This window comes from Sapajus apella, unplaced genomic scaffold, assembly GCF_009761245.1.
Source record: "Sapajus apella isolate SASKATOON/1434 unplaced genomic scaffold, GSC_monkey_1.0 scaffold2416, whole genome shotgun sequence".
Lineage (NCBI taxonomy): Eukaryota > Metazoa > Chordata > Mammalia > Primates > Cebidae > Sapajus > Sapajus apella.
In genome coordinates, this window is record NW_022439342.1 from 1 (window position 1) to 9,884 (window position 9,884).

Here is a 9,884-nt window from a genome sequence, read left to right on the forward strand (position 1 = left end):
GGTGGACCCAGGACCTGTGCACAAGAGGGGTGCTGAGGATTGGCAGTGCCCACTCCTATGCCATCATGGTCAGTGCGGCCAGGAGCAGGTAGGGCAGGTGGGTGGGCATTGTTGCTGAACAACATGGGACCTCTGGTTGCCAGCCACAGCTTGTCTCCTGGGGTGGGACGGTGGGGGCCCTGTCCTGTCCTGCCCTGGGGGCTGTGCCCTGTGTAGACAGATAGGTGGCCTGATTTACCCTGTTGGGATGCCATTCTTTCCATGTGGCTGGCAGGCCTCTGAGCCCCCTGCTGCAGGTTATGTGAGGGAGTGCCCCATAGCAGGGCCCCTCCTCATGCCCTGACCTGCCACCACCTCCCCATATCTCCTGTGTCTGCTGTGGGTGAACGGTTTCTATGTGCTAGACCATGAGAAGGGTTACCTCCCCTTCAAGGCCAACATCAGCAGCCTGGTCGAGGTGGGGACCCTGCCCTCCCACCTCCATGTCAGTATCACCATCAACAACACACTCACCCCCTTCCCCCTCCCACCAGGGATCATGCACTACATGACCGACACCTCCAAGTGGATACCATCCTGCCTCCACTGCCTGTACCCACCTTCCCGCTCCACCCGATGGTCTTCCTGCTAGGGATAGGGTGGCCTTTGAAGATTGGAGGCCCTGGATCTGGCAAGGCTGTGGAGACATTCCAGCTGAGGTCAAAGGACCCAGGGCAAGGACCCAGCGAACCACAATTATCCCACCCTAGATATCCCAAGGGTTACTTTGTCCAGAACACAGACTTTGACTTCTTCAACTCAACAGGACTGCAGCAGTCTGTGCTTCTGTACACAACACCCAACACCTACATCCATGACACCATCACCACCAGCGTGGAGAAAGACAGTGATGAAGGCTTCTGGTAGGATCCTTTCTCAATGGGGCCCTGGGTGGCTCTGTTTGGAAAGCTCTCCCAGGAAAAGGTTCTCCCAGCGTCTCTAAACTCTCACAGGTTCCCATCCACCCATCAAGCTAAAATCCAGACTGTCAGGCACTGGCTCCCAAAATCACCTGTTTGGCTGGCCTCAGTTGGAGAAGAGGGGTCTGGTCTAAGGTCACACAGCTCAGGGTGGCAATCCTGTCCCTTCCCCACGGTGCTGCCCTCACTCCATCTCCCCATGGTACACATCGTGCTCAAGGAACAGGCAGCTTATGAGGTACTCCTGTGGCCCAAGCCCCACCTGAGGCCCCTTCATGTGCCCCCAGGCTGAGCAAATAGCAGTGTTGCCTGACTGTGGTTTCACATTGAACTAATTATATATCCTAATCCTGCTTAACTGTGTGCCTTGATGACCGCCTTTCTCCATCCTTTAATGACCATGTGGCCCCCGTGGCTCATGGGTGAAGGTGTGCTGGGCCCAAGATGCCCCCTCCCAGGGTGGGCTTCCAGGACTCAGCTACTGGACAGTGACATGAGGGATAGGGTGGGACCAGGGCAGGGGCTCTCCTGGCTGCTGTTACCTGTTCCCCTGACTCCCAGTGTTGCTGCCATCCCACTATAGGTGACTAAGGTGTGGGCCCAGGGCACCTTCAGACTCAACCCCAATGATGAGGACAGCCAATGAGCGTCACCTGAAGGTAAGACCACTGCAGCCCCATCGCTTTCCTGAACTCCCTTCTCCACCTGGCCCTGGGCCACTTTGAGCATTGGCACCATCATTTTGTTTACTTCGCCATTGGCAGACAGCAGCGGAGACCTCAGGACATGGGCTAGAAGCAGTGGCTCATGCCTATAATCTAGCACTTTGGGAGGCTGAGGTGGGAGGTTCACTTGAGGCCAAGAGTTTGAGACCAGCTTGGGCAATACAGTGAGATTCTATAACTACAAAAATTATTTTTTTAAAAAAAGGCCTCAGCAGAAATGGCAAGAGATTTGAGCAGGACCCAGAGCCCTGGGGTAGGGAGGGAGGTTGGCAGGGCTGATATTGGCACAGTCTATATGCCCAAAGGGTTGATCCCTGTGGGCATATAAACTGTGACCCTGTTCCTCCCTTCACCTCCAGGAGCTCAGCTTATTGGTGAAACTCCAGGGAAACTGCACACAGGACACAGCCAGAATGATCAGGTGCCTCTAGTTCCTCCAGCCCCCTGCTCCATGCTGTCCCAACCGTGGGGAGCCCAGGGGGCAGTTAGAGCTCAGCAGGGTCCTGGCTTCCCAGGAAAGCAGCACGCCGGCCTCGCTGAGCACCACCTCCTCCTCATGCAGGTGGTCACAGACCTCAGGCTGTGGATGCTGCAGCCCTGCTCCATGCTCCTGGGCCTCCTCTGGGAGCTCATCAGGACCATGGTGGAATGGACAGAGGTGTGAGTTCCCCAGGGACAGCCACAGGGCAGAGACAGGTGTGATGGCAGCCTTAACAGCAGATTTAGGTGGCAGGGCTGAACAGGGTGGGGGTGCCAGGCCCTGGGAGACAGGGGCATCCCGGATCTCTAGGATCAAGGCAGATCAGCCAGGAGTGGGGCATTTCCTGCAGGCCCCAATACTCGAGTCCATGCCAGTCTAGCCCAGCAGTCAGGGAAGACTCACCCTTCGTGGGGCCTGGTGTGGTGGCTCACAACTGTAATCCCAGCACTTTGGGAGGCAGAGGCAGGAGGATCACCAGAGCTCAGGAGTTCAAGAGCAGCCTGGCCAACATGGTGAAACCCTGTCGCTACTAAAAATACAAAAATTAGCTGGACATGGTGGTGTGCACATGTAATCACAGCTACGTGGGAGGCTGAGGCCAGAGAATCACTTGAACCTGAAAGGCGGAGGTTGCAGTGAGCTGACATTGCATCACTGCACTTCAGCCTAAGAGACAGATTGAGACTGCGTCTCAAAAAATAAAAAGTAAAAAGAAAACTCACCCTTTGTGGATTTGAGGGAAGGAAGCTAAGGCACTATCTTGGCTGTGCCTGGAGCAGCCAGAATCTCTCCCCACCCTGTCTGTGCCCTGGTCTCCCATCCCATATTCCGTGTCCCCACCCAGCCCATCTGGTGAAAGACAGAGCCAAAGGCTGCCTCCTGCTGGCCTCATCCCAGGCTTTGGCTTCTGGGACCTGGTGTCTTTGGGTTTGGATTTGTTCCTTGCAGACCCGGAGGGGGAGCTACTGAGGAGTCACCATGTGTTGTTAGAGACCCCTCCTCTTCCTCAACTCCCTGTGAACCCTGTTTCTCAGACCTGGGGGGAAACAAGGGCACACAAATTGTCACCCTGGAGGTGGGGTGGGGCTGCTAGGAGGAACAGGGAGGGTCTGCTACCGAGTTCACGGTTTCTTTAATTTTTTTTTTTTGTGAGACAGGGTCTCACTCTGTTGCCTAGTCTAAAGTACAGTGGTGTGATCTCTCCTGCCTGCAAGCTCCACCATCTGGGTTCAAGTGATTTTCCTGCCTCAGCCTCCCAAGTATCTGAGATTACAGGTGAGTGCCACCACATTCAGCTAATTTTTGTATTTTTTTTTGCAGTAGAGATGGGTTTTGCCATGCTGGCCAGGCTGGTCTCTCGAACTCCTGAGCTGAGGTGATCTGCCCACCTTGGCCTGTCAAAGTGCTAGGATTACAGGCATAAGGCACTGCGCCTGGCCCAAATTTTAAATTTTTAACTTTTTTCTTGAGACAGAGTTTTGCTCTTGTGCCCAGGCTGAAGTGCAGTGGCACTCAGCTCACTGCAACCTCTGCTTCCTGGATTCCAGTGGTTCTCCTGCCTCACCATGCCTAGCTAATTTTTGTATTTTTTAGTAGAGACCAGGGTTTCACTGTGTTTTCCAAGATGTTCTCAATATCCTGATCTTGTGGTCAGCCTCCCAAAGTGCTGAGATTACAGGCATGAGCCACTGCACTTGGCCACATTTTTAATTTTTTAAGTTGTATTCAGAGACGATTTCTTGCCCTGTCACCTAGGCTCGAGAGCAGTGACTCGATCATAGCTCACTGCAGCCTCAAACTCCTGGACTCAAATGATCCATCCACCTCAGCTTTCTGAGTAGATTGGACCACAGGTGTGCACCACACCTGTGAGTTTTTAAAATATTTTGTGGAAATGGGTTCTCACTATGTGGCTTAGTCTGGTTGAACTCCCAGCCTCAAGTGATCCTTCCCTCTTGGCTTCCCAAAGAGCTGGCATTACAGGCTTGAGCCACCATACCTGGCCTTGAGTACAGAATTTGTTTAGGGGATGATGAAAATGTTCTTAAATCGGTGTTGGTTGTACACTAAAGTGCAAGCTTTAAATGGGTAGATTATATATGAATGATACCTTAGCAAAGCTGGTTTATTTAAAACAAACAAACAAAAAAGGCCAGGCGAAGTGGCTAATACATATAATTCCAGCACTTTGGGAGGCAGAGGTGGGTGGATCACTTGAGGTCAGGAGTTCGAGACCAGCCTGGCCAACATGGTGAAACACTGCCTCTGCCAAAAATACAAAAAATGGTGACTTGAACGAGGGATAGGATGTCCCACCTGCTTGGAGCGGATCTTTATGAGCCCCAGCTATTTCTTGGGTCCTCAAACGAAACCTCCCATGGCCATGTCATACCCGACACTGCCCTCCTCCCCTTTTCTGGCTCCCACTCAGAGATGCTGAGTGACAGAGGCTCAGGCTTTGGGTGTTCCTGGCAAAGCCTCAACCCAGGAGCCCCATAGCGCAGGCCCAGTGCATGGTTCACATGGCCACACTTCCAGCCTCTTTTTCCCTTGAGAGCAGTTTTTCCCTGGGAGATCCTGGATCCCTCATTCAGGTGCAGTGCTGCAGGACAACACTACTTTCAGGGGTGACCCAGGCCTGCAGGGTTCCAGTGTCACCAGCAGACCTTGCCCCAGCCTCCACCCGAGCCCCTGCTCCTTCTCTCCCACAGGGAACATGATGTCCTCTTCCCAGGGTACAGCCACCTGCAGAGGGCCAAGCCCCTCCACTGGAGCCACTGGATTCTGAGGTGAGTTGAGTGAGGTGCAGGGGCCATGCTGGAGGGGAAGACCCCGGCTGCCCTGACTCTCCTGCCCCTGGCTTTCCACAGCCACACCATGGCACTGACCCAAGACTCTGAGCAGCTGCTGGAGGTGCAGAAGTGGATCGGCATCCTACCTCTGGGGAGGTGGGTGAGGCATCAGTGCTCTGAGGGCCTGATGGGGGTAGCTGCTGTGTAACCTTAGGGAGTGACAGATGAGCTGGCAAGGGCAGAATGGGACAGATAGTCATGTTGTCTGCTCAGAGAGACACCTTGCATGGAACCCCAGCTCTCACTTAGATGGGGATGTCCAAGCCAGTAAATGTTTCTGAGCAGGGCCAGAGCTCTCCAGTGAGTCTCCTGGCCAGCCCAGCCCGCTGCCCTCAGCATGACATATGGGGACATTTGTCAGGAGACCAGGGTCCTGCACCCAAGGGGACTCGGTGCTTGGGGATAAGTGTTCTGGAGACACTTGGGGATAAGTGTGCACCCAGTTTGATTGGGCCAGGGAAGGGACTGAGCTCCAGGTGGTTGCCCTGGCAACCAGAACTTGGTTCTGTTGGGTGTGTGTGGGGGGGAGGGGTCGTCTGCCTGTGAGAAGCCCTGGTCACCATGAATCCCTGTCCCTGCAGTGGGGCAATTCCAGGCAATCCCCTTGGTTGTGGCTCGAGAGCTGCTCTGAGCAGGCGAGATGCCCTTCCCCTCCTCCCTAGGGGGAGTCACCCTCAGCACCTGCCAGGACATGGAGCCACACCTGAGACCAGAAGGCAGGGTCCTATGGCTCCTGGTGAAACCTTCATTTGTTTCCCATGGGCACTGAGGTCTTCCATGGCATGGATGCCTAGTACTGAGAGACTCAGGGCTCCTGCCTCCCTCCTAGGACTGTGCAAAAGATGCCTTGCCCCAGCTCCCATCCTGCCTGCCCTGATCCTCTTTCCAGGAGGAGGGGGCTGGGCAGCCTGGCTGGGGGAGAGGAGGCCACTCCCTGTGCTCCAGCCCAGCCCTGCTTCTTCCCACCATCCAGAACTCCATTGGGACCATCACTCTCAACAGCATGGCTGCCACCAGTAAGCATAACTTCACGGGTGAGTCTTGCAGAGCCAGTCCCGTGGCCTGTGCCTCACTTTTGCCACCAAGCCCTGTTTCTCTGCATTCTCCTCCTACCCCTGTATAGTCAGGGTGGTTGTGGTTATGGTTGTACACTAAAGTGTAAACTAAATAAGTAAATTGGGTGGGGCACAGTGGCTCACATCTGTAATCCCGGAAATGGCCAACATGGTGAAACCCTGTTTCTACTACGAATACAATGTTGAGCCAGGTGGGATGGCGGGCACCTGTAATTCCAGCTACATGGGAGGCTGAGACAGGAAAATCGCTTGAACCTGGGAGGCCGAGGCAGGAAAATTGCTTGAACCTTGCAGGCCAAGGCTGCAGTGAGCTGAGATCACACCAATGCACTCCAGCCTGGGTGACAAGAGTGAAACTTTATTTCAAAAAATAAAATGAAAATAAATAAATGGGTAGATTGTATGTGAATGATAACTCAGTAAAGCTGGTTTATTTTACTTTATTTCATTTTTTCAGATATAGTCTTGTGATCTCAGCTCACTGCAACCCTCACCTGCTGCTTTCAAGTGGTTCTCCTGGCTCAGCCTTCTGAGTAACTGGGACTATAGGCACGTACCCACACCCAGATAATTGTTTTGTATTTTTAGTAGAGATAGGGTTTCACCATGTTGGACAAGATGGTCTGGATCTGCTGACCTCTTGATCTGCCTACCTTGGCCTCCCAAAGTGCTGGGATTACAATAGTGAGCCACCATGCCCGGCCAAAGCTGGTTTATTTAAAACGACAACAATAACACAAAACAGGCTAGGTGCAGTGGCTCACATTTGTAATTCCAGCACTTTGGGAGGCCAAGGCTGGAAGTTTGCTTGAGCCTAGGAGCTTTAGACCAGCCTGGGTGACATAGGAAGTCCCCATCTTTACAAAAAATGAAAATTTATGTCGGGCATAGGGGCTCATGCCTCTAATCCCAGAACCTTGGGAGGCCAAGGCAGGTGGATCTCAACGTTAGGAGATCAAGAGCATCCTGGCCAATGTGGTGAAATCCCGCCTGTACGAAAAATACAAAATTAGTTGGCCATAGTGCCAGCTACTCATGTGACTGAAGCAGGAGAAGCACTTGAACCCAGGAAGTGGAGACTGCAGTGAGCTGAGATCTCACCACTGCACTGCAGCCTGGCAACAGAGCAAGCGAGGTCTGGGCTAGGGCCAGGGTGAAGACCAAGGTAGGGAAGGGCCAGGTAAAATGGGAAAGGCCAGGACCAGGTGAGGTCAGGGCCAGGACAGGACTAGGATAGCATGTGGTCAGAGCCAGGCCAGGACGAACACAGGGTCAGGGTCTGGGCCAAGGCCAAGGCTGGGCCAGGGACAGGGACAGAGTAAATGCATAGCCAAGGAGAAGGCAGGAAAAGGGTGGGTCCAGAGCAGGGGCTGGACCAAGTCAGAACCAGAACAAAGTAAAAGCAGGGACAGGACAGCGCAAGGCCAGGATAGGACCAGGATCAAGGAAGCGCAGGACTAGAATATTCCAAGGCATAGCCAAAACAGGGCAATGTAATAGCTCGGGTGGGACTAGGAACAGGGCCAGGTTATGGTGGGCCTACTACAGGGCCAGAACAGAATGTGACAGGGCAGGGCCAGGGCCAGGGAGAAGGCAGGGCCAGGGCCAAGGCTGTGCCAAGGGAGAGAGTGCCAGTGCAGGGTTACTGCAGGGTGAAGGGCAGGGCTAGGGCACAAACCGTGCAGGGTAAGATGGGGCAACGGCACGACTGGTCCGTGGCAGGGACAAGTATAGCATAGCAGAAGGCCAAGGAAAGGCCAGGGCAGGAAAGGGCCATGGAAGCCTCAGGGCGAAGGCAGCTGCAGGGCCAGAAGCAGGACAAGGCCAGAGTCAGAACAGGACCAGGGACAAGTGAGGGTCAGGGCTATGGCATGATGACTGGCAGGGTGAGGGCCATGGCAGAACCAGGTTAGAACAGGACCAGTGCAAGGTCAGTGCAGGTTGAGGGCAAGGCTAGAGCACAGAAGAGCAGGGCCATGGTGGGTTAGTGCCTGGACAAGCATAGGGCCAGGCCCAGGAATATTGCAGGACCAGGGACAGGGCAAGGGCCAGCGCAGAACCAGAGTCAGGCCATACAGAGGGCAGAGCAAGTGCCAAGGCAGGGCCAGGTAGTTCCAGGGTTGGGTGACACTGAATCCTAAGTGCTAGGGCTGAGGCAGGGTCAGGGAAAATCCAGGGCTGAGTCAGCATTACATCAAAGACAAGGCAAAGGAAGGACCAAGGATATTCAGGAACAGGGTACAACTAGGGCAGGGTCAGACAGGGCAGTGGAAGGACCAGGTAATGGCAGGGCCAGCACTGCTACAAGGCAGAGCCAGGCCAGGATAGTACAGGACAAAAGCAGGGCTGGTCTAATAAAGGCACAGGTTCCTGACCATGCCCAGAGAAGCTCCAGGGAAGGGCCAGACTTGGGACCAGCACCAGGAAAGGGCAATTTCAGGACCAAGGCAAAAAAAGAGCAGGACCAGGGCCATGGCGGAACCAGGATTAGGAGCAGTGGTCAGGGCTGGGACCACGTCTGGTTTAGGGACAGGGTAAGGGCCAAGGCAGGACAGAGCAAAGGGGTGAGACCAGGACCAGGTTGAAATCAGGGCCAGGGTAGGACTAAGATAGCACAGGGCCAGGGACATGCCAGGCCAATGTAGGGCCAGGGGTTGGGCCAGGAGCAGGGCCAGAGCAAGGGTAGGACCACAGAGAAGGCAGGACCAGGGAGAGTCCAGGGCCAGGGCAGAATGAGGACCAGGACAAAGCAAAGACAGGGACAGCATAGACCAAGACCAGTATAGGGCCAGGGCAGGGCTAGGATAGCATAGCATAGCGCATGGCCAAAAGCAGGGCAGGCCATAGGAAGGGCAAGAGTAGAAACAGGGCCAGGACAAACACCAGGCCAGGGTATTGTGTAGCCAGTACAGGGTCAGGACAGTGGATTACAGCATATATCAGGGTCAGCCCAGGGCAGGGGTAGGGCCATGCCAAGGCAGAGAGTGCCAGTGCAGGATCGATGGAGGGTTAGGGAAAGGCCAGGACATTCAAAGGCACAGAAGAGAAAGGGAAGATCCAGGGCAGGGCTGGGACAAAGGAAGGCAGGGTCAGGACCTGGATAAAGGATGGGGGGCCAGAGATATGGCAGGGTCAGTGCCTTGGCTAAATAAGGGCAGAACCATGGCAGGGCAGGGACAGAGCCAGGTCATAGATAGGAGAGGGCAAAAGCAAAGGCAGGGTCAGTGCACATCCATGGAGTGGTTATGTGTCTGGGCAGGGCAGAGGCACAACCAGTGCAGTGTAAGACAAGGCAGTGGCACGCCTGGGCCATGGCAGGGCCAGGAAAGAGCAGTATGTGCAGGGCCTTGATAGACCAGGGCAGAGACAGGTCAAGGCATGGCTGGGACAAATCAGGCTCAGGACATGTCCACGTCCAGGTCAGGGCCAGAACAGGACCAGTACAGTGACCACTGGAAGGCCTGGTGCCATGGCAGGACCAGAGTCAGCAGGAGCAGCAGGAATCAAGCCATGGCCAGCACAGGTCTAGGGAAGGGGCAGGGTAGCACGTGGCCAAGACAGGGCTAGGGTAGGGCCAGGGAAGTGGGTAGAACAATGCCCAGTCAGGACTGGATGAGGGCAAACAGGCTGGGTGATGGCTAGGGAAAAAACAAGGGCAAGGTCACAGCTAGGGACATGACAGGTCCAAGAGCGGGGCCAGGAGAGGTCCAGAAACAGGGAAAAACCAGGGCAAGGACAGGGACATGGCAGGGTCAAGGCTTGGGAAAAGGCAAGGTCAGCCAAGCTCAGGG

General features: G+C 54.8%; 1 protein-coding gene and 1 long non-coding RNA gene across 2 annotated transcripts; both read left to right on the plus strand.

Moving 5' to 3' along the window:
• Nucleotides 1-14: 14 nt before the first annotated feature.
• Nucleotides 15-1,597, plus strand: LOC116547226. Its single transcript, XR_004266989.1, has 3 exons — nucleotides 15-68; nucleotides 782-1,197; nucleotides 1,543-1,597. It is a non-coding gene; the product is annotated as an uncharacterized LOC116547226 (long non-coding RNA).
• A 148-nt stretch (nucleotides 1,598-1,745) lies between these two features.
• LOC116547225 (argininosuccinate lyase-like) lies at nucleotides 1,746-5,165 on the plus strand. Its single transcript, XM_032273239.1, has 5 exons — nucleotides 1,746-1,749; nucleotides 2,044-2,105; nucleotides 2,247-2,344; nucleotides 4,877-4,954; nucleotides 5,036-5,165. Exons 1-5 carry the CDS (start codon nucleotides 1,746-1,748, stop codon nucleotides 5,163-5,165), a joined length of 372 nt encoding a protein of 123 aa, XP_032129130.1.
• Nucleotides 5,166-9,884: the final 4,719 nt, after the last annotated feature.